The sequence below is a fragment of the Oryctolagus cuniculus genome, chromosome 9, assembly GCF_964237555.1.
Source record: "Oryctolagus cuniculus chromosome 9, mOryCun1.1, whole genome shotgun sequence".
In the NCBI taxonomy this organism is placed as follows: Eukaryota; Metazoa; Chordata; class Mammalia; order Lagomorpha; family Leporidae; genus Oryctolagus; species Oryctolagus cuniculus.
Genome location: NC_091440.1, coordinates 99,662,024 through 99,684,446, shown reverse-complemented (window position 1 = coordinate 99,684,446; position 22,423 = coordinate 99,662,024). Strand labels below are relative to the sequence as shown.

The following is a 22,423-nucleotide window of genomic DNA, read 5'->3' as shown; positions in this document are numbered from 1 at the left end:
AAATTGTGTGCTGTGTAATGAACTGGAGGATAGGAGCTGGTAGGCTACAAATGTGACAGAAAGGTGGGGAGGTGGGGATGCTGGCCACCAGATTTGAACAGCTTACCCCACAGGCAGCTGCTGAAATGTCACCCATTGCCCCTCAATTGTACAAGTGTCACACGTTCATCAGAAATTGCAAAAACCAAGGCGTGCGCCTTTGTCCTAGTAGTTGAGGTGCTGGTTAGGATGCTCACACCCCATATAGCACCTAGGGCCTGGGTCGGAGTCCCAGCTCCACCCCCAGACGCTAGCTTCCTGCTAACACACATCCTGGGAGGCAGCTGGTGATGGTCAAGTACCAGGGTTCCTGACACTCACTGGGGAGACTTGGATTGAATTCCTGCCTCCCGAAGGGCAGGGCCATTGCCGGAATTCGGGGAATGAACCAGTGGATGGGAGTTCTCCCCATCTGTCTCTTTGTGTGTGTGCGTACCTGCATTTGTCTCAAAGAAAAATAAAGCAGGAAGAATCAAGCAAGTCATTTTTTTTTTTTGTTTTTTGTTTTTGTTTTTTTTTTTTTTTGACAGGCAGAGTGGACAGTGAGAGAGAGAGACAGAGAGAAAGGTCTTCCTTTGCCGTTGGTTCACCCTCCAATGGCCACCGCGGCTGGCGCGCTGCGGCCGGCGCACCGCGCTGATCCGATGGCAGGAGCCAGGAGCCAGGTGCTTTTCCTGGTCTCCCATGGGATGCAGGGCCCAAGCACCTGGGCCATCCTCCACTGCACTCCCTGGCCACAGCAGAGGGCTGGCCTGGAAGAGGGGCAACCGGGACAGAATCCGGCGCCCTGACCGGGACTAGAACCCGGTGTGCCGGCGCCGCTAGGCGGAGGATTAGCCTAGTGAGCCGCGGCGCCGGCCTCAAGCAAGTCATTTTTAACATTTTGTAATAAATAAAAAAGAGGAAAAGTGAAAATATAAACACTTCATCCTGAAAACTAGTTAAATTAACACAAATTTGGAAATCTGGTTTACCATGCAGAGTTCAAGGTTCAGTAGTCACATGTGGCCCAGGGCTGCTGTGAATGGCAGCACAGCTGTAGACGTGGTCCTTAAACCCAGGCACCTGCCTCCAACCCACAGGTGGCTGGGCTTGGAGATGATTCTGCCCACCGAGGTCAGCACAATGCAGCAGGTCGGTGGTGGCCAGGGACACGCGGGCCGTGGGCAAGAGGAAGGTGGCTGTGGCAGGTGCTCTGTCTCCGGCTCCCCAGCACGCACCCTTTGCTCTTTCAGAAGCGAGTTCTTTTCCTGACCAATGACTACTTCTTCACAGACATCAGCGACACACCTTTCAGGTAAGGCCCATGCTTTGTTTTCAAGGGGTAGGGGAGATAACTTTGAGGCTTTGGGGGAGGACCTGCTCCCACTGGGTTGGCAGTGTGTGGTAACCGCGGAATCCCAGGTCCACATTCAGGACCCGCCTTGCCTGTGTAGCCCAGTGTGCAAGCTCTGGGTTTGAATCCCAAGGGCACCACTTACAGGAGGTGTGGCCTTAGCCAGGTGCCCTGTGCTCTCTGTGCCCTGGCCGCCTCACCTGGAAAGGAGAGAAATAATAGCAGCTCTTTCTGGGTGGGGCGAGGATTAAATGACATAATCCACTCGGAGGTTTTCAGGCACTGCCCCCTTGCAAGAGGAAGGAGTCGAATGGGAAGCCCTCTTAGGTTCCCTCCGACCACACAAATATTGACCGGAAGCACTACACAAATCGGAGAACGAAGGGTCCTCACTGCTGAATTACCTTGTTTCTAGTAAAACTCTGGTCCCAGCTCACTAGAGTACCCAGGAAATTTTTTTTTCTTTTTTCTTTTTTTTTTTTTAACAGGCAGAGTGGACAGTGAGAGAGACAGAGAGAAAGGTCTTCCTTTGCTGTTGGTTCACCCTCCAATGGCCGCCGCTGCTGGCGTGCTGTGGCCGGCGCACCGCGCTGATCCGATGGCAGGAGCCAGGAGTCAGGTGCTTTTCCTGGTCTCCCATGGGGTGCAGGGCCCAAGCACCTGGGCCATCCTCCACTGCACTCCCTGGCCACAGCAGAGGGCTGGCCTGGAAGAGGGGCAACCGGGACAGAATCCGGCGCCCCGACCAGGACTAGAACCCGGTGTGCCGGTGCCGCTAGGCGGAGGATTAGCCTAGTGAGCCGTGGCGCCGGCCTACCCAGGAAATTTGTAAAATCGCCAATTCCCTATCCAGATCGATTTAATCACAGTAGCTAGAGTGGAGCCCATCATTATATGTATATATTTTTAATATTTATTTTCTTTTTTAAAATACAGAGTTACAGAGAGAGGGGAGGGAAGAGGAGGGGAGAAGAGGGGGAGAGAGAGAGAGAGAGAGAGAATCTTCCACCTGCTGGTTCACTCCCCAAATGACCACTATGGCCAGACCAAAGCTAGGAGCATGGAACTCCATTTGGGTCTTCTGTGTGGGTGCAGGGGCCCAAGCACGGGGGCTATCCTCTGCTGCTTTTCCAGGCACATTAGCAGGAAGCTGAATTAGAAGTGGAGCAGCTGGGACTCAAACCAGTGTCCATATGCGATGCTGGCACCACAGGTGACAGCTTAACTTGCTGTGCCACAGCACTGGCCCCTCATCACTGTGTCTTTTTTTTTTTTTTTTTTTTTGACAGGCAGAGTGGACAGTGAGAGAGAGAGAGAGACAGAAAGGTCTTCCTTTGCCGTTGGTTCACACTCCAATGGCCGCCGCGGCCGGCGCGCTGTGGCCGGCGCACCACGCTGATCCGATGGCAGGAGCCAGGTGCTTCTCCTGGTCTCCCATGGGGTGCAGGGCCCAAGCACCTGGGCCATCCTCCACTGCACTCCCTGGCCACAGCAGAGGGCTGGCCTGGAAGAGGGGCAACCAGGACAGAATCCGGCGCCCCGACCGGGACTAGAACCCGGTGTGCCGGCGCCGCAAGGTGGAGGATTAGCCTAGTGAGCTGCGGCGCTGGCCATCACTGTGTCTTTTAAAGCTCCCTAGGTGGGGCCGACTCTGGTGCAGCAGCTGAGAACCCGCTTAGGGTGCCCACATCTCATATCGGAGTGCCTGGGTTTAAGCCCCAGCTCCATGTCTGACCTGAGCTTCCTGCTAATGCACACCCTGGGAGGCAGCAGGGATGGCTCAAGCACTTGGCTCCCTGCACCAGCCTAGGAGACCTGGATTGAGTTCTGGGCTCCTGGCTTTGGCCTGGTGCAGCTATGGCTGTTGTGGGCATTTGGGGAGTGAACCAGCAGATGGAAGATCTCTCTGTCTCTCTGCTTTTCAAATAAAAACCTAAAGAAAAATGAGTAAACAGACAATAATGACTCTCGGTGGTCCAGATATTGAACCTAGCTGCCCCATTGATGTCCTGGCAGCAGAGGAGGGCGTCTCCTATTTGTGGGGTGCCCCACGAGGCACAGAGACCTCTCTGCACCTCAGCAGGTCCTTGGGAGGCTTGGGACAGGCCTTGACCAAGACAGGAGCTGTAAGGGCTCTTCTGCTGTGGGCTTTCCAGGGGAGAAAGAGGCTGATGGAGGTGCAGAAGTGCTACTTGGGTTCCTGAGGGCATGGCCAGGAGGCGGGGGCAGGCCCAGGGGATGGCTGTCCACACCACGTGGCATGGGCCCGTGAAGAGCTCCCCCTGGCTGAGGCTGACTGGTGTTGGCCACTGAGCGTGCACTTTCCCTTCTCTCCCCAGCTTGGGAGTGGTGCTGTCCCGCGGCCACGGGGAGTACATCCTGGTGGGGAACACATCCGTGGAAGAAGGTGGGTCGGCGTCAGGTGCTGACAGAAGCGTGGGGGGAAATGGGTTCTCCTGGGAGGACCAAGAGACCCCTTGGTCCACCTCCACAGTCCCAGGCTCCGAGTGGCATCTGGGAGCCATGCTGCCTGGCAGGGAGGGGCCCGCACATCTGTGATGCCCACAGCACACAGCATCTGCCAGTCGGTCATCAAACCTGCAGGGCCCCAGGCCTGCCAAGCACGGGTAGTCCGATTTTGGGGGGTGTTGCTCGACCAGAGGGGGAGGGCCTGTCCAGCGAATGCATTTCTCTGTGAGAAGACTACAGAGGGGCTGAGAGAACAGAGGCCAGGAGAGCGAGGGACCAGTGTGCATGAGCTTGCTAAGGAAGCTTAAAGCGGAAATGCATTGCCTCGGCGTCCTGGAAGCGGAGTCTGGAGTCGGGTGATGGGAAGGTGATGCTCCCCACAGCCTCAGAGGGAGAGGGAGGCGGCTTCTCCTTGCTGCTTCCAACTTCAGTGGCCCAGGCCCCCCTTGTCCTGCAGCCGCTGCACTTGGGTCGCTGACTCCACCTCTGGGTGGTGGCTCTTTCCCTCCAGCGTCTCTGTCCCATTGGACCGGGGCCTACCCTAACGACCTCCTCTTAACTGGATGACCTCTGCAATGATCTTGTTTCAAGGAAGGTCACAGTCACAGGAAGCAGGGCTCAGGACTTCTCCCTGACTATGGGGAGACACAGTTCAACCCCCAACAGGGAGTGTATGGGCAGGGAGGCCGGGAGGTGTTAGTCAGCCATCCATCTCCATAATAGCAGACCTGAGAGAGAGAAGCTACCCATGAAGGAGAGAGGTTTAATTTGCCTCACATTTGGGAGACGCATAGTCCAAGGTCAGGCAGCCTCACCGATCCAGCCACCTGGTGAGGTAGAGGATGACAGGGGTGGCGCTCGTGGGGAGGAAGGGTTGTGTGACCAGGCAGGAAGTAGACAGTGTGGCTAGGTCCAAAGTGGCCTTGATACCCACTCCTCCTGCAAGAACTGCTGCTGCTGGCACGCTCTGGCCCGGGACCCAAGGACTTTCCCGTGGCTCCTGCAGGAGCTGCTATGCAATGGGCACGCTAGGATGTCCCCAGGGGTGACTGAGCTCCAGCCTGGTGATGAGTGGGGCGGCTGGAGGAGGAAGAAAGGGGGGCCTCCGGTGTCTGTCCTGAGCCTTGCAGTGGCTGGGACTTGAACATGAGCAATGGGAGGTGTGGACCAAGGCACGGTCCCAGCATGCCCATCACGGACCTGCACTGCACCCCTGCTTGGAGCCGCAGCATGAGGGAGCAGCCCAGCCCCGCCTTTCAGGGGCTCCAGGGCAGGCTGCAGGGCACACACTGCCCACCCTGGGGACGCATCATCCTGAGCCCCACCCTCCGCTTTCAGGCCTGCACGACTTGCTTCACCCGGATCTGAGCCTGGCCAGCGACTGGTAAGGCAGGCGTTGGGGCTGGCGGGGAGGAAGGCCGAGTATCTGGAGGTAACCCCGACTCTCCCGGTTCCAGGATCTACTGCGTCACCGACATCGACCCTGACCACCGGAAACTCAGCCAGCTGGAGGCCATGGTCCTCTTCCTGACGGGAAAGGACCCTGACCTGGAGTGTGAGTGCAGCCTGCCCACGCACGTGCAACCCTGGTCAGCCGAGCGTGGTCCAGGGCATCCACCTGCCTGCTACCTCTGCCCCACCCCTCGCCCAGCAGTGGGCCCCTGGGGCAAGTAGCGGACACGCTGCACCCTGAAGGCTCACCCCACAGACGAGAGTGTTTGACCTCACGGCCTCTCAAAGCCTGTGGTCTGGGAGCATTTTCCAAGCCCAGCCTCAGCCGGCCTTAAGTTCCTGCTGCACTAGTGTAACGGAGCTCACGGGACCCACGCTCAGCACGATCCTTCTTCCTCTTCTTTGCTCACTCTGTCACGTGTCACATGTCGCCCCCATGAGGAGGCTCTGCCTCCCAAGCCAGGGCACGCCTCAGTTCATCCCATTATCACTTCTGCTCCGAGCAGTCACTCCGTGCGTGCCCTGGGCTGCACACAGAAGCTGCTGCAATCCCCCAGGCAAGGCCAGCGTGGAGCTCATGCAGCTTAGAATCTGATGGAAAGACCAGCCAGTCAACAGGAAGCACACACGTGTCGATGCACGTTGCTACGAATCGCGACCAGTGTCCTGTGTGGGCCCTGCTCTAAGCACATGGTCAAGACAGTGCCCCTTAAGTAAGGAGAGCCAAGAGGCACTCCCACGGCTTAATGAGGGGACAAAGGTGTCCTGGAACTAGATACAAGACGTGCTTGCACAGCACTGGGAATGCACTATGTGTGCCCTTTAAGTTGGTTGAAGTCATACGGATTTGACCCGAATAAAAGCAAGTAAGTTAGAGAAAGAGAAGGAGGGAAAAGAAAGCGCAGACGGGGAACAGCTGCCCGGGGCTCTGAGGCCGGCAGCCCACAGTGCGGACAAGAGGCCCGGGTGTCCTGCTGACCAGGCAGCAGCGTGACGGGAGCTGAGATGGGAGAGGCAGATCCAAGTCTGATCCGACAGAGGGGTGTCAGGGTTCAGCTCTACGCATGTCGCTCTGAAGGCTGAAAGAGAGGGAATGATTTCTTCAGGCTCTCACACACTTTTGTTTTTATTGATTGATTGATTGATTTGTTTGTGTGACACAGAGGAGAGAGCTCCCATCTGTTTGTTCACTCTTCAAATATCCCTGGCTGAAGCGCAGAGCTGGGCACCCAATCCAGATCTCCCACACAGGAGCCAGGAACCCCATATGTGAGCCGTCACCACGGCCTCCCAGGGTCTGCATTTGCGGGAAGCTGGAGTTGGGAGCCAGAGCTGGGCGTGGGACCCGAGCGCTCTGTCAGCAAAAGCACTCGGTCAAGGTCAAAGCTCACCTCGGCAGCGCGTTCACGAGGCACATCTCGACCCGGAACCTCCACGCGGTAGGTGAGCTGCATTCAACAAGGAGCGCCTGTGGTGTTGCCCGCAGGCGATGAGGAGCTGGTGCGGGAGGTGCTGCTGGACGCGGTGGTAACGGCGCCCATGGAAGCCTACTGGACGGCGCTGGCCCTCAACGGCTCTGAGTAGGTGCCAGGAGGGGGCCGGGGGTTCTGGGCGGGACACAGCGGGGCCCCACCCACCACCTGGCTGGCAGCTCAGCAGGCCACCCACATCCTCTGGCCCAAGACCAGTGAGGACACAGGGCTGGGGAAAGGAGTGACCCTCACACAGCCCCCCCCCCCCCCAGCAGAGCAAAGGCGCGACAAAGCTGCCACTGCTGCCTTCTCCCTGCTTTGAATAAACACCAAGGCGAGTCAAGTCCCTACCCAGGGTAGCCTGTTCTAAGGCCCCTTCCCTGGGCTGGGCTCCAGCCAGGACAGCCCACGAACCAAAGTGTCCTAGTGAGAGTTCGTATAGGGCGGTGCCTTCTTTCCAGCAGGTAAGGTGGCAACAGCAACACAGTGTCCCCCGCTGTTTCCCGGTCCTTTAGCTCTCCTGGTCCCTTTGCTGGCCTTGACTTGGTGCTGTCATCTAAAGATGGGCAGCATGTGACTGACTGTGTGTGTGTGTGTGCACACGAGTGCTGATGTTAGTGAGGGTAAGACTACGGAGCGCACACTTGACTTCTGAATAGGAAGATTCAACAAACCTCCCCTAGACATCCATAAGTGAGTGAATGAGTGCTATCCTACTAAGACACCAACAGGGCTTTCTAGGAGCAATCTCCTATTTAAAAAGCAAGCTGTAGAGTGCTGTGCAAGGTATGGTGTCGTTTCTGGAGGGCAAGGACAGGAGATAGTATCTGTGCATGTGCGTATCTGTGGGAGGGGGTGTCGGTGTGTGCAAGGGCACTTGGGAAAAGCTCTCCTCCGTTGTTTCCAGTGAGAAAGATGGGTAACTGTGACAGGGATGGGAGGGACACTTGTCACTCTACAACTCTTTGGGACAATTTTGAACCACGTACATGTGCGGCCTATTCAAAACTAAAAAGAAAGAAAAAAGGCGCAGTGGACCAGGCGCTTGGTGGGCATTCACCACTCTGGCTCTCACAACAGCCTACACTGTCTGTGCCGCCATCGTCCCCACCAAGGGGCAGTCCAGGTCCGGCCTGCAGATCCTCAGCCCTGCCTGTCTTGCCTGCCACGGAGAGCAGTGGTGCCAGGTTTGAAGGGAAGGGGCACAGATCTTCCCAGGTTCTGAGATTAGCCATGGATGTTTTGTAGTGTTGAGAAACAGTGAGCAGCAAACATTTCTTTTTAAAAAATTGTTTATTTATTTGAAAGTTATTTGAGTTACAGAGAAAGGAGAGACAGAGAGATCTTCCATCTGCTGGTTCACTCCCCAGGTGGCCTCAATGGCCAGGGCTGGGCCAGGCTGAAGTCATGAGCCAGGAGCTTCTTCCAGGTCTCTCACATGGGTAGTAGGGGCCCAATCACTTGGGCCATCTTCTACCGCCTTCCCAGTCCTTTAGCAGGGAGCTGGATTGGAAGTGGAACAGCTGGGAGTTGAACCAGCGCCCATATGGGATGCCAGCCTTGCAGGCAACAGCTTTACTGGCTAAGCCACCATGCATCCCACCCTCACCCAGCAAACATTTCTTAACCAGGACTGTGCATGATAAAAGATGACCTGGGGACTTTAGCTAGGGAGAAAAGTTAGAGAACCCTCTCTACCCATGCACAAAAGGCATATGAACAAATATTCATCTCTATTCATGTCTTCAAAGACCATTCCTTAACATTGACCTAAGCCTGAAAGTCAAGATTTTCTTTTTTAATTAACTCATTTATTTGAAAGGTGGAGTTACAGAGAGTGTGGGGCAGAGGTAGAGGCCGGGCTGATCCGAAGCCAGGAGCTTCCTCCAGGTGTCCCACGTGGATGTAGGGGCCCAAGCACCTGGGCCATCCACTGCTGCTTTTCCCAGGAGCATCAGCAGGGAGCCGCATCAGAAGTGGAGCAGCAGGGACTCGAGCCAGTGCCCATCTGGGATGCCAGCACTGCAGGCAGAGGCTTAACCTGCTGTGCCACAGCGCCGGCCCCGAAAGCCAAGATCTTCATGAGGCTAGAGGCTCTCCCACTAAAGACAGTGGCCAGCCAAACATGCTCACTTCCCTACTGGTATTTAACAAGACTGCAAGGCAAGAAAGCACTTTAAGGCAATGAGAATTGGAAAGAAAGAAGTAAAATTCTCTCTATTTAAAGATGATAGGGAGTGTGGGTGTTTAGGCTGCCAGTTAAGACACCTGTGCCCCACATCAGAGCACCTGGGTGCATTCCCTGCCTGACTTCAGCTTCCGGCTACTGTAGCCACTTGGAGGCAGAAATGATGGTTCAGGGGATTGGATTCCTGCCACCCATGGAGGAGACCTGGCTTGTGTTCCTAGTGCTGAAATTGGGGCTGGCCCTGTCCCAGTTGTTACAAGCATTTAAGGGTGGACAGGGAGGTGGGAGATCTCTCTTCCTCTCTGTGTGTGTTTGTCTCTGTCTCTCAAAAAATAAAAACAAAAAAAGATGATATGATTATATATGTAGAAGCTCCCAAAGAATGAATAGGAAACCCATTATAGACAATAAAGAGAATTTAGTAAAGTAACAGCTTATAGCATCAATATCAAATATTAGCAGGCCTTATCAACACAAAAACTGAATAGAAGATGTAATAAAAGAAGGAGTATTTAGAAGGGCAAGAAAAAGTTTAATATACCTGTAAGACTGAGAACATATGAAGCATGAAACTGTGAGAACTTTCCAGAAGCCTATATAAGGAAAATTATGAAACACTCCTGAGAGATGCAAAAGCAGACTTGCACACATGGAAAGATACCCAGCGTTTTCAGATAGTAGGAGTCAACATCATAAAGATGTTAATCCTCCCTAACTTATTTTCCAGATTAAATGCAATCCCAATTAAAGTGTCATCAGTACTTTCTGCACTCAGATAAAATGATTTAAAACTTGATTTGGAAGAACAAGCAAGAAAAGGCAAACCTTTCTGAACAAGAAAAGTGGTGAATGATGGCAGGATCTGCCAAGATATGAGCACCTCTTACAAAACCCCAGCAATTAATTTATGAAGTTGGCATATGAAAATGTAGGCAGACTAGGGGCATGGAATGGGGAATCCAGAAATTCATCTAGATGCATCCAAGAATTTAGTATATGACAAACGCATCTTGTCTAGTCAGTGCGTGAAAGATAGACTTTTAGTACTGGCTCGAGGGCCATATGGAGAATGATAAAATTGTGTTCTCTTCACACCATGCACCTGGATAAAGTCCAAATGACTCAGAGATTTAAATATAAGAAGTGAAACCACATGAGTACTAAAAGAAACCACAAGCCAATGGCTCTAGAATCTGGCAGTGGGAAAGCCGTCCCCAACAATGACTCAAAATTCGGAAGCAATAAAGGAATGACTGATAAACTTTAACAGCAGACAAACATGTACATGGCAAAAATAAAAGCATGAGCAGGATACAAAGAAATACAAGCTGGCAAAATGTACCTTATGAAGCATAAGAAAGGGTACCATTTCCATCACATATCCATGAAGAAGAAAGGGCTTCAGAAATTAAAATGCAAAAGGCCAAGCATTTTAGAGGAAAAGCGGTCGGGAGATTCGGGAGATGCGCACAGCTTACAGGAAAAGCACACAGAAAGTCCTCATGTAGGTGAGCATGCTTGATCCAGATCCTCATAACCGAAATGCACGGTAACACTGTATAAGATGTGCCTCCCGCCTCTCACAGTGGCCAGTGTGCCCCTGGTGCTGTTGATCCACCAGGCTGTGGGGCGTCAAGTATTCCTGTAGATTGCCAGTGGGGACAAGAAGCGTGGCACACACCACTCAGGGGGATGTGGCGATAGCACCCAATTATTCACACCTGGCCCAGCGCCACTTCTAGAAACTCATCCCAAAGATACACTAGCAAAAATAGAAAAGGACATGGGCCGGCAGGGTTAAAAAAAAAAAAAAAAAAGGCAGAGACCAACACCTGAGCTATTCATTGCAGCACTGTTTGTTACAGTGCAGTATTGAGGACAGCCTAAATGTTCCTCAGTAGGAACTTGGTAAAACAAATCACCGTAGAAATGAGAACTGTCTCTACCTAGGGCATTTCCGAAAAGTCACAGAAAAATCAAATTAAAAGATAAAGTTTAAAATGTTTATTTATTCATTTGAAAGGCAGAGGTACAGGCAGGAGATGAGGGGAGAGAGAGAGAATCTTCCATCTGCTGGTTCATTCCCCAAATGGCCACAACAGCCTGGGCTTGTCCAGACAGAAGCCAGGGGCCAGGAGCTTCTTCTGGGTCTCCCATGTGGGTATAGAGGCCCAAGCACTGGGGCCATCTTCTACTGCTTTCCCAGGCCACAGCTGAGAGCCAGGACTAGAACACCTGCTTATATGGGATGCCAGCATCCCATGTGGCAGCTGCACCCACTGCACAGCAACACCAGCCCCATACGTGTGTTTTTAATCAAAAGCGCTGTGGCTCACTAGGCTAATCCTCTGCCTGCGGCACCGGTACCCTGGGTTCTAGTTCCGGTTGGGGCGCAAGATTCTGTCCCGGTTGCTCCTCTTCCAGTCCGGCTCTCTGCTGTGGCCCAGGAAGGCAGTGGAGGATGGCCCAAGTGCTTGGGCCCTGCACCCGCATGGGAGACCAGGAGGAAGCACCTGGCTCCTGGCTTCAGATCGGCGCAGCTCACCAGCCATAGCAACCATTTGGGGGGTGAACCAACAGAAAGAAGACCTTTCTGTCTTTCTCTCTCTCAATGTCTAACTCTGTCTGTCAAAAAAGAAAAAGAAAAAGAAAAAGAAAAAGAAAAAGAAAAAGAAAAAGAAAAGAAAAGAAGGTTACCTGCAGGAAGGCTGAAGGAACAGGGCTGTGAGTCGACAGATGATCGTGCCTCAGAATGCTTTATTTTTCATAGTGACTTTGAAACCATGTACATGTTTCATACAATTTTGTGACCAGGGGCCAGCACTGTGGCATATTGGGTGAAGCCACCACCTGCAGTGCCAGCATCCCATTTGGGCACTGGTTCAAGTCCCGGCTGTTCCATTTCCAATTCAGCTCTCTGCTGTGACCTGGGAAAGCAGTAGAAGATGGCCCAAGTCCTAGGGCCCCTGCACCCTTGGGAGACATGGGGCTCCTGGCTCCTGGCTTTGGATGGGTGCAGCTCTGGCTGTTGCAGTTATCTGGGGAGTGAACCAGCGGATGGAAGATTTCTCTCTCTCTCTTTCTCTCTCTCTCTCTTTCTCTCTCTCTCTCTTTCTCCCCCTCTCTCTCCCTCTGCCTCTCTTAACTCTGTCTTTCAAATAAAATAAGTAAATCTTTTTTAAAAAGTGTGTGACCAAATTAGAATTTAAAAAGTAATCTCTAAAAAATTTGAAAGCAAATGAAACAAAGAAGCCTAGCCATGTCAAGTTCATGAAATAATCATGCAAGGAGAAAACTCTCGAGGGCTTCATAACGGTGAAATAGGTGAAGCGGTCAATCGGTAAGAACCTTAAACTCTGCTCAGCACTCACACTCCTGGGAGGAATATTGACATTGCTATTCTAGGTAGATAGAGCAAATAGTATTAAGTTTTTTTAAATATTTATTTATTTATTTGAAATACAGAGTTACACAGAAGCAGAGAGAGAGAGAGAGTCTTCCATCCACTGGTTCACTCCCCTAGTGGTTGCAACAGCCGGAGCTGTGCCAATCTAAAGCCAGGAGCCAGGAGCCTCCTCTGGGTCTCCCACGTGGGTGCAGGGCCATCTTCTACTGCTTTCGCAGGCCATAGCAGAGAGCAGGATCGGAACTGAAGCAGCCGGGACTCGAACCGGTGCCCATATGGGAAGCCGGCATTGCAGGGAGTGGCTTTACCTGCTATGCCACAGCACTGGCCCCGCAAACAGTACTAAGTTAATGTCCTTGGGAACTAAGTATTATGCTAATGTCCTTGAGAACCAAAAGAGAAAGGAGATGCAAATTTAAAAAAATATGCAGGTACCAGGGCCCCACTTGGTGGGTGTCTCGGTGAGTTTGCCACTGGGCACAGGCGGCTGTGGTGTTTAAGCCCTACAGGGTTCCAAGGCACAACCTGTAAGAGCCCCTCTCTGTAGTCCTGGAGTCCGAGCCGACGCCCGCCCGAGGCTCCAGGCCCCTGTCCTCAGTGACTTTCCATACTATGGGCCACGTGTCTCCGTGCCATTCCAGATTCTGTCCAAAGATACAGCCTGGGGCAGCGCCCAGCAAGGACAGCCCAGTGGCCTCACCCATGAGTCTGGGCAAAGGGGCTGCCTACCTTGGACAGGCCCCCAAGCCCTGGGGTCTGGCACTGTGCAAAACTAGCCACCAGCAACCAAGAACCGGGACAAAGGCGGCAGCACCTACTGTCTGTGGCCCTGTTTTGCGCTCCTGTCCAGTGTCCTTTATCACCGTCCAGTGTCCTTGCAGCCTGGGAGGAAAACCAGTCATGCTCTGGCCAGCAATGGACTCTGTTTTTCAGGTCAATGGCAAGCTGGTGAAGTCCCCCTGGACTTCTCTTGGGTGCTGAGGTCAGAGCCTGCTCCTCCCACCCTCACGTTGCCATCAGAAGGGAAAGTGTGGAACACTTTCAAACCCGTCCTGGCCGTAAGGCGTCATTCCACGGACCCCAGGACAAAATCTCCCTGCCCGAGTTCTTATTCCAGACTCTACTCCCCCAAACCCAGGGGCACACAGTGGAAGCTCGATGTGACACACAAGAGAGGCAGGGACCCCAGGGGCCACTTAATGAACAGAGCCACTTCCTGGAAGCTGGGGTGAGGGTCTGCGGCGAGCTGGGACGCTGGCCGTGGATGGGGACAGAGGGCACGTTCCTGGCACTACCTGCAAACTCAGCGGTCTTGGAAAGCATCCTCAGAGCCAGGCTGGGTGCGGCTGGGAGAGATCGCAACGCAGGGGCCACGTGGTCACAGCTCCGCTTTGTCTGTCCCACAGCGAGTCGGAGCCAGAGGTGGACATGGCCTTCCTGGGCACCAGGGCCGGCCTCCTTAGGGGCAGCTTGTTCGTGGGCTCCGAGAGAGTCTCTGACAGGTGAGTCCCTGCAGGGGCCCCGGGACTTGCATTCTTGCTCTTGGGTTTCTGTGGCACTGGGTAGACAGAGGCTGGCCAGGGAGGCCAGGAAGCTGGGGTTTACAGATGGATCTGGAGAGTAAGAAAAGTAACCCTTTCCACCCAGGTTCATATGTGTCCATCCGGGGGTGCCCCTGGCTGGGGGGGAAGGGGACATTCAGGTCTGGGAAGGCAATGACCATGACCTTGAAGTCAGGAGGGTTGACGGGATTCCCTCCTGCAGAAGGGGTGGTGGGACTGTTTTCTTCCCTGGTGCTGAGCCTCCTGTCCCAGCCCTGAGGGGAGAGGCCCTCCTGTGCCCTCTACCCAGGAGATGCCCTCTGGGCTGCGTTGGGACAAGCCCGCCCCTGTCATGTGTGGGAGATTTGTGATTCCCGTTCCGGTCAGAGAGGGTGCCAGCTGCAACCCACTGTAGCGTGCAGAGGGCTTAGGACTCCTAGCCAACAGCTCTCACCTGAGAGATATTTTGATATTTTGGGCTGCCACTGGGCAAGGGGGAAGCGAGGGAGGAAGGGTGCAGCTGACCTCTCACCAGTAGAAGCCAGGGATTCTGTTCAATACCCCGCAGTCCCGAGGGAAGCCCCTGCCACAACAGGCACGCCCCACCTAGTACTGAAAAACCCTGCCCCCCGCAGAAGCTGGCTCAGCCCCAGCCAGGGCGCCTGCAGATGGGAGCCCAGAGGAGGGTGTGGGCGCGGGGCTGGGGGAGCAGCACCACCTGCCGCTCTGCAGACCTGGAGGCTCTCGCAGTGAGGGCCGCCGTCCTGGCCTCCACCCACTTGCTGCTCCTCTCACTGCATCTCAGCATCATCTTTGAGGCCCAGAGCATCATCTTTGAGCTTCTTCCGGGACTCCGAACAATCACACTCACTAAGCAAAGCTGAAGCTTTCTAGGAAAACAGATGCCGTGGCTGTTCCCTCTCCCTCCCTCCTTCCCCTCCCCCATCTCCTCCTCCTGGGGAGAGACAGCAGCGATCTGGGACCCTGTCTCTATTCCTGATACTGCGCCCCACCCCCAGCCTCTCTAAAGGGCTTCTCAGAATGGAGGGTGGAGACCTCAACATGCTTGGGCTTCCCAAGGGAACGGGCACACACGCTGTGCACTGTGCAGTCCCCAAGGGCACCCTTCCCCCGCACATGACATGAAAGGCAGCCCAGCAACTGAATGGGCTCAAACACCCATCCCAGTCCCCTCCTGCTGGATTGTCCACCACCATCCCTCCCCTGCTAGCTGCTCCCAGGGCCACACTGTCCCCTGCAGGCTGCTGTGTGCTCTGGGACACAAGGCAGTAACAAGCGAGGTACAACTGCTCAGAAAAAAGGACACCCGGTGCCTTCTGAAACCTCAGAAGCTGTTTGGGGGAGTTTACGCCCCTCTTAGTGCAGCGATGGGGCTGACAGTTTTCTCACTCAGATGCACAATGAACCAGATGACAGGAAATTAAGATAGGGGCTGGCATCATGATGCAGTTAAATTGCTGTCTGCAGCCGGCACTGTGGCTCACTAGGCCAATCCTCCGCCCTGCGGTGCCGGCACGCCGGGTTCTAGTCCTGGTCGGGGCGCCAGTTCTGTCCCTGTTGCTCCTCTTCCAGTCCAGCTCTCTGCTGTGGCCCGGGAAGGCAGTGGAAGATGGCCCAAGTGCTTGGGTCCCTGCACCCGCATGGGAGACCAGGAGGAAGCACCTGGCTCCTGGTACAGCACCGGCCGTGGCGGCCATTTGGGGGGTGAACCAACGGAAGGAAGACCTTTCTCTCTGTCTGTCTGTCTGTCTGTCTCTCTCAATGTCTAACTCTGCCTGTCAAAAAAAAAAAAATTGCCATCTGCGACACGGGCATCCCACATGAGGACCCATTTGAGTCCCGGCTGCTCCGCTTGCAGTCCAGCTCCCTGCTAACGCACCTGGGAAAGCAGCAGAAGATGTGCTTGGACCCCTGCACCCATGGGAGACTCAGATGGAGTTTCTGGCTCCTGGCTTCAGCCTGGCCCAATCTTAGCAGTTCTGGACATTTGGAGAGTGAACCAGCAGGTGGAAGATTCTCTCTCTCTCTCTTTCTGACTCTCTATCTGTCACTATGCCTTTCAAATAAATGTTCAAATTATTTTTAAAAAGAGGGATTAGGCTACTTCCAAAAGAAACAAACTCTGCAGGCAGAGGCTGACATAAAAACAGAAAATATCCCTCCTAATACAGACCCTATACCTCTTTGAGCTGCTACTGTGCCACTAGACCCAGCATCACTTTGATTCTTGAAAAGGCAGGAAGTGCCAGGACACTGTGTGGTAGAATCCTGTTAGCAGCTAAATTCTCCATCTGTCCATCTGCACCTCTCTTGGCTCAGCCAAGACAACCTTATAGGGGACAGGGTTGAACAGGAGAAGACTTCAAAAAGCTCATTAGAAATGGAATAAAAAGCAAATTTATTTTGAAAAGAGGTTGGGGCCGGCACTGCGGCTCAATAGGCTAATCCTCCGCTTAGCGGCGCCGGCACACCAGGTTCTAGTCCCGGTCGGGGCGCCGGATTCTGTCCCGGTTGCCCCTCTTCCAGGCCAGCTCTCTGCTGTGGCCCGGGAGTGCAGTGGAGGATGGCCCAAGTACTTGGGCCCTGCACCCCATGGGAGACCAGGAGAAGCACCCGTCTCCTGCCTTCAGATCAGCGCGATGGGCCGGCTGCAGCGCGCCGGCCACGGCGGCCACTGGAGGGTGAACCAACGGCAAAGGAAGACCTTTCTCTCTGTTTCTCTCACTGTCCACTCTGCCTGTTAAAAAAAAAAAAAAAGAGGTTGGATTTATTTATTTATTTATTTGAAAGGTAGAGTTACAGAGAAAGGGAGAGAGAGAGAGAGGAAAAGAGAGGGAGAGGGAGAGATTTTCTATCTACAGTTCACTCCCCCAGATGGCTGCAACAGCCAGGGCTATGCCGGGCCACAACCAGGAGTCTGGAATTCTATCCGGGTCTCCCACTTGGGCCATCTTCTGCTGCTTTCCCAGCTGCATTAGCAGGGAGCTGGATTGGAAGTGGAGCAGCCGGGACTCAAATGGGTGCTCATATGAGATGCCAGTGTCGCACAGGCAGTGGCTTTACCCATTGTGCCACAATACCAGCCCCTGAAAAAAAATTGGATTCCATGCATATGAGGGGTCTCTGAAAAGTTCCCAGAAAATATGCATTATGAAATCACTTTGGGTTTCAAAATGTGGCACCAGAGTGAACTTTTAACCCCATCTCCATGAGCACTATGAGGCCGCCCCTTGTGTTCCCCCATTCAGAGGAGCCCCGAATCTTCCTTCTGCAGGAAGTTCCTGACGCCAGAGGACGAGGCCAGTGTGTTCACCATGGACCACTTCCCGCTGTGGTACCGCCAGGCCTCCGAGCGACCTCCCGGCAGCTTTGTCTTCAACCTGAACTGGGCACAGGGACCAGGTAACGCTCACCCCCGCACTGCGATGAGACGCCCTCTGCCTCCTCCTCCTCCTCCTCCTCCTCCTCCTCCTCCTCCTCCTCCTCCTCCTCGTCCTGAGAGAACCCAGACCCAGGCTCCCCCTGCCAGCCCTTGTGACACACATTAGGGCCAGGAGGTCACGCCTGCGAGTCTCACCACGTCCGCCTACACGCACGCCTGGGTGCCTACGCTGAACGCAGGGCCCATCACTTCACTCCCCAGCCCCCGTGGATAAAGGAGAGTCTCCCTGGACATTGAGAGAGCTGGATCTGAGCCCAGATCCCAAATATAAGATCTGGAGGTTGATGGCTAAGGTTCTTGCTCATCTGAAAGTCTTTGCCAGTTCCATGAATGGTTCAGAGGACAGGAACAGACTGGCTGGGGGCTGCGCTGTTTGTCAAGGCCACAGGGTCACCGAAGCTCTTCCCAGGCTAAACAGCAGCGCCCTTGAGCTTGCCTGGAACCAAACGCACCCAGAGCTTCCAGCCTGGGGGAAAGCAGAGCCTCCTGGCTGGAAGGGACATGGCTCTGGCGGGCAGGCAGCAGGCAGCAGCCAGGACAAGGCCTTCAGGGCTCCAGCCGATTCCTGCAAGGCCGGGACCCGGAGGATACTCAGGGCTGGCAGGCACCCAAGTCCCAGCCCCCAGCTCTGAAAAATGGTCCAAAGATGAAAAGTTAGGTGACTTTAACCAGCACCCAGAAAAATCACCAAATGACTTTACTTTACATGCAAAGAGACTGTGGCCTGAGGGACTAAGGGGTGGGTCCAGAGGCCAAGAGCAGGGAAGTGCAGCCCATCTCACACCTGGTCCCTCCACCAGGCACCGGAACTAAAGGGCGTTCCAGTCCGCACAGCACTCATTCAACCTGCACAGCCTGGTTAGGTTAGTGTGATCACTGCCCCTCGCCTCACACATGGCTCAGGGAGGTTCCGTGACTTGCCCAGGACACACAGCAAGGGAGTCACACAGCCAGGCGAGAGCCAAGGTCAGCCCTGCCCACTGGACGAAAGCTGGACACAGAGCAGAAGGGGGAGGGGAGAGGGTAATTTTTATATCCAAGGCAAGCCCATGAGGCAGGTTCTCAGAGCCAGGGGGAAGGGTCATTTCTCCCGCTGCCCACTCCTGACCCCACAGCAGAGAGAGGCAGCCTTCCTCCCTGCCCCTACCAGCCTCTGCAGCCCCTGGGAGGGGCACCCACAGGCTCCTGGCCAGGTCCTCCCTGCCTGCATTGTCACCGGGACTCTGCTTGCTGGCTTCGGGGTTGGAGGAGGAGGCTTGATGTCTCGGTGAGCGGGGACGGTGGGTGGGCAGGGAACTGAAGCTGGCGACCGAAGGGAGGCTGCCGGGGAGAGAGGCAGGCGCTCCCTTGCACGGCCTTGCTCTCCTGCTCAGCTCATGCACAAGCTGGGAGACACAAGGATGCCTGTGTTCTCCCATCCAGCCCAAAGGAGAAAAGCATCTGCATTGAGCAGGCTGAGGGGAAGGGGAGACGCAGGCTGCAGAGTCAGTGGAGGCCTCGTGGCTCCCAGGGGGCGCTGTGCCCTTGGCTGGGGCCCGCAGGCTGAGTTCTGCCTGCACAGAGCTATCTGTTGCCACCAGCAGAGGCGTGGCAGAATCTCGCCACCGCCCGGGAGGCTCAGGGCAGTTGCTCGCCCTCCCCTGCAGCTTCTTCCTGGGCTGCTGCCTGAGCCCTGCCCCTCCTGCACTCAGACCCTTGCAGGTTCCCCAAGGGCACTGGGCCAGGGAGCTGCTGTGACGCAGGCCCTCGAATTCCAGATGTCCCTGGAGACTCTGTGATTCGGGTCTCCACGCCCTCACCTGAGTGCTTGCTGGGAGCCTGTGCTGGCCGCTGCACGGATGCAGTGAGAGATCTGTCTCGGGAAGCAGGCTGCAGAGACCAGCAGTACGGCAGGCCGTCAGCCACTTAGTATCTTCTAGATGTGTCTAGAACCAAGGTGAGGAAGTGGACTTTGACTTCGTTGCGGCAGATGTCCAGAATCAAGGACATCTTGGGTATTGCGAGTTCCTAGCATCAGAGTGCAATTTTAGATTTCTGTGAGATGGTTGATGCCAGCGAGGGTAAACCAGGCAACAGAATGGACTCGAAACAGCAGAGCTGCAGCCCCGCTGCGGCGATGCCCTGGCAGCAATGCCCTCCACAAGTGATTCCCGAGGGTTGTTTGTCTCCCGTGGCACCGGCACACGACAGGCCAGCACCAAGGGAGGCTGCGTGACATCCAGGCAAGGGTGCTTCCACCAGCTGCTCCGGGGCTGGGCGGTGAGAACTACGAACTGGGGGCAGGGAGCAGCCTACCCGCCCTGGCTCCCTGGAGCTCTGGCTACCTTTCTTCCCACGGAGGTCTGGTGCTTCCAAAAGAAGGGAAAAGACGGGGACTTCTGTGCCACTCGTCCGCGGCTTCTAGCCTGACTGCGGGTGTCACCACTGACTTACTAAGGGCACCAGGGTCACCCACCACCCAGTCCTGGAACGAAGCAGGCCCCTCAGCTCCACAGCACCCTGTGGTGCAGCGCAAGTCACCTGTCCTTGGAGGGGACAGCCCCCCAGGGTCCCTGAGCTGTGCTAGCTGGAGCTCAGGTGAGGCGGCAGTGGGCAGACAGGTGTGCCGCCCTGAGACAAGGTGAAAGCCACGGGGTCATGTTGGCGCTGGCAGTGCGGTGTCGTTCAGGCGCTCGGGGCCGCGTGTCGGTCAGACGGGCAGTGCCTGATGCTAGGAAGCACCATGCAGAGACGCGCTGGCAGTGACCCCTCCTCCAGCAGCAAGGTCCCCGCACAGCCCCCCCCCACTTGTTTTAGTCCAGCCATGTCTGAAGCTGGAATCTGTGTCTTGTCGTCCATGAGGGCGCCAGGGCTCAGTCACTGCTCTGCTCCCAGGTGCTCAGAAGGTGACCTCATGATTTTTGTCTCCCCAGAAAGCCAGGGGGAGCCGCTGGCGGTGACGGCGAGCACAGCTGTGGTGGTGACAGTGGACGAGAAGACGGCCGTGGCTGCAGGTAGGACGTGCTGCCCGCTGCGGCCAGTGTACACAGATAAGGCCATGGGGGATGCAGGAGGCCCCCCGCGTGGGGCCTGCCAGGGCCACCGTCCTGCGGCTGCCCTTGACCTTCCACGTGGAGTGTGGGCATGAGGGAAAGGGGGCTCTTCTGAGCCACTTTGCTTATAAAACCTAAAAGGGCTCAACAAGTGAGTACAGTGACGGCCAGAGAGGTTGAGAGACCTGCGCAAGGTTACCCAGGACAGAGACTGCAGCCCAGACCTCCCCCCCCATCCCCCTTCTGTTGCCTCAGGCTCCAGGACCCACTCACAAGACGAGGGGCTTGTGACTCAGTCCCTAAAGTGGGCATTCCATATGTGAGCTCAGCACGCGCCAGGCACCGTGGGAACCGCCTCCCACACCCTTTCCCGTGCAGTCCTCAGGGTGCTCTACAGAAGGTGATGGGGGCTCCACCTTACAGATGAGGACAGTTATATGCCCAAAGTCCAGCTAGTGATTAACGGAGCCAGGCTGTGGCCTCAGCCCGCCCACCAGGGCCAGCGTTCTCCACGCTGGGACGCCAGCACCCCATGACGCCCACAGGTGTCCCCTGATGTGGCAGTTTCTCAGGGCCTCACACATCCTTGGTGGTCCTCCTGACCCGGGCTTCAGCATCTCTGTCCTAGCCCTAGCTCAGTTCTACAAAGTGGCGCCATCCAGTGGCCACTCCCGCAGCTGCTCAGGGCTGCTCCACCCTCCCTATCAGGCACTTGTTTTGTTAGCCTGAGGCCTGGCCAGGGCAAGGAATTCTGGGGAGAGAGGCAGGGTCCGTGTGCCCCCACCCCAGGCTGAGGTCAGGACAGAAGAGCGGAAAGAGTGGGTGGGGCTCTGTCTCCCAGCCTGAGAGGGTAAAAGGACCACCCTTTTACCAGGCTGTTCTCACGCTGCGATTAGAGGAGGAGAGAGAACAGCACCATCTAACGTTGCATTCAGTGGGAAGCAGGTGTGTCTCTGGGGGTCTGCAGGATGCAGGCTGTGGCACTGAGAAGGCATCCACCCCCTTGCTTCCCGAGGTTGGTCTCCTGAGCCTGTGCCCGCCCTGCGCCCCACGGTGTGGCCTCTCAAGGAGAAGGGAGGAGGGGTCAAGCTGCTGGCTGTGCATTCCTGTGCTCCCCAATTATTTGATAACATTTTAAACTCTGAGCAGAATTAGAACAGGAGGGGTTGCCATAGAAACCGTGTCCCAGTGCCGTGGGTTTAACTCGCTGCAGACAGTTGCTCTTACGCTCTAGGGTGCATGGATGTGACAGGAAAAGGATGAGGCGCTAGAGACCTGAGACTTCAATTTTTTTTTTTGTCTTCCTTTGTAATTTATTCTCCCTGGCTTCTGGCTCCGCCTCTCTGCTCCTGGGGTCGGCTGGGGCCTGCAGCTCAAAGAGGAGGTGACGGTCTGCTTCCCTGCAGGGAGGCTGGGGACCCAGTGTGGTGGGGGCTGCATTTGTGCGACGTTTGTGCACTGAGCAAGGGAAGAAGGGAGAAGGGCCCCCAGGGCGGCGGCTTGCGGTGTGTGACCTTGCTCCGGGTCGCGCTCCAGGTCGCGCAGCGGCACACGTGCATGGCGAGGGGTCCTGCTCACCTCCAAGGAGGCGGTTTTTCAAGGGCTTAAGCAAAACTTGCACAACTCAAACGTTCTGATGGGGATCTGTTGTCAGGGCCTTGCTGAGGATCAGGCGGAGCAGTGGGCAGTGGCCTCCCAGGCGCGGGGCCTCCAGTGCCCCCACACCACATGCTCCTGCCCACAGCCAGGCCCATAGCCCTGCCCACTGACTGGGGCAAGGGCAAGTAGTATGTGGTGTCCTTCCCTTGGAGCACGGCCTTCAGGCCATGGTGCTGGAGCCTCCTCTGGGAACACTGGGAAAACCCACGGATGCCTTCCACAGCCTTGTGCAGGGCATGAGGAGTCCCACGCTCCTCGCCACCCGTTCTGCGCGTCTGAGCTCCAGGAACGGGGCCCCTCGTGGTTCACTGCTCCTGGCCGCTCCTGGCCCACTGGGCCATTGTCTTTGCCTGAGGCGGTCACCTG

The 22,423-nt window shown here is 55.6% G+C and overlaps 1 protein-coding gene across 4 annotated transcripts in view; it reads left to right on the top strand.

The window, feature by feature from the left end:
• The window catches only part of CACNA2D4 (calcium voltage-gated channel auxiliary subunit alpha2delta 4), a 107,826-nt gene that overhangs the window by 38,706 nt on the left and 46,697 nt on the right, over positions 1 to 22,423 (top strand). For all 4 annotated transcript variants that reach the window (XM_070049271.1, XM_070049272.1, XM_070049273.1 and 1 more), the window contains exons 19-26: positions 1,275 to 1,336; positions 3,715 to 3,782; positions 5,183 to 5,228; positions 5,302 to 5,399; positions 6,783 to 6,876; positions 13,769 to 13,864; positions 17,199 to 17,326; positions 20,279 to 20,359. In XM_070049271.1, coding sequence (XP_069905372.1) covers positions 1,275 to 1,336; positions 3,715 to 3,782; positions 5,183 to 5,228; positions 5,302 to 5,399; positions 6,783 to 6,876; positions 13,769 to 13,864; positions 17,199 to 17,326; positions 20,279 to 20,359 — 673 coding nt within the window. The remainder of the gene's footprint in view (positions 1 to 1,274; positions 1,337 to 3,714; positions 3,783 to 5,182; positions 5,229 to 5,301; positions 5,400 to 6,782; positions 6,877 to 13,768; positions 13,865 to 17,198; positions 17,327 to 20,278; positions 20,360 to 22,423) is intronic.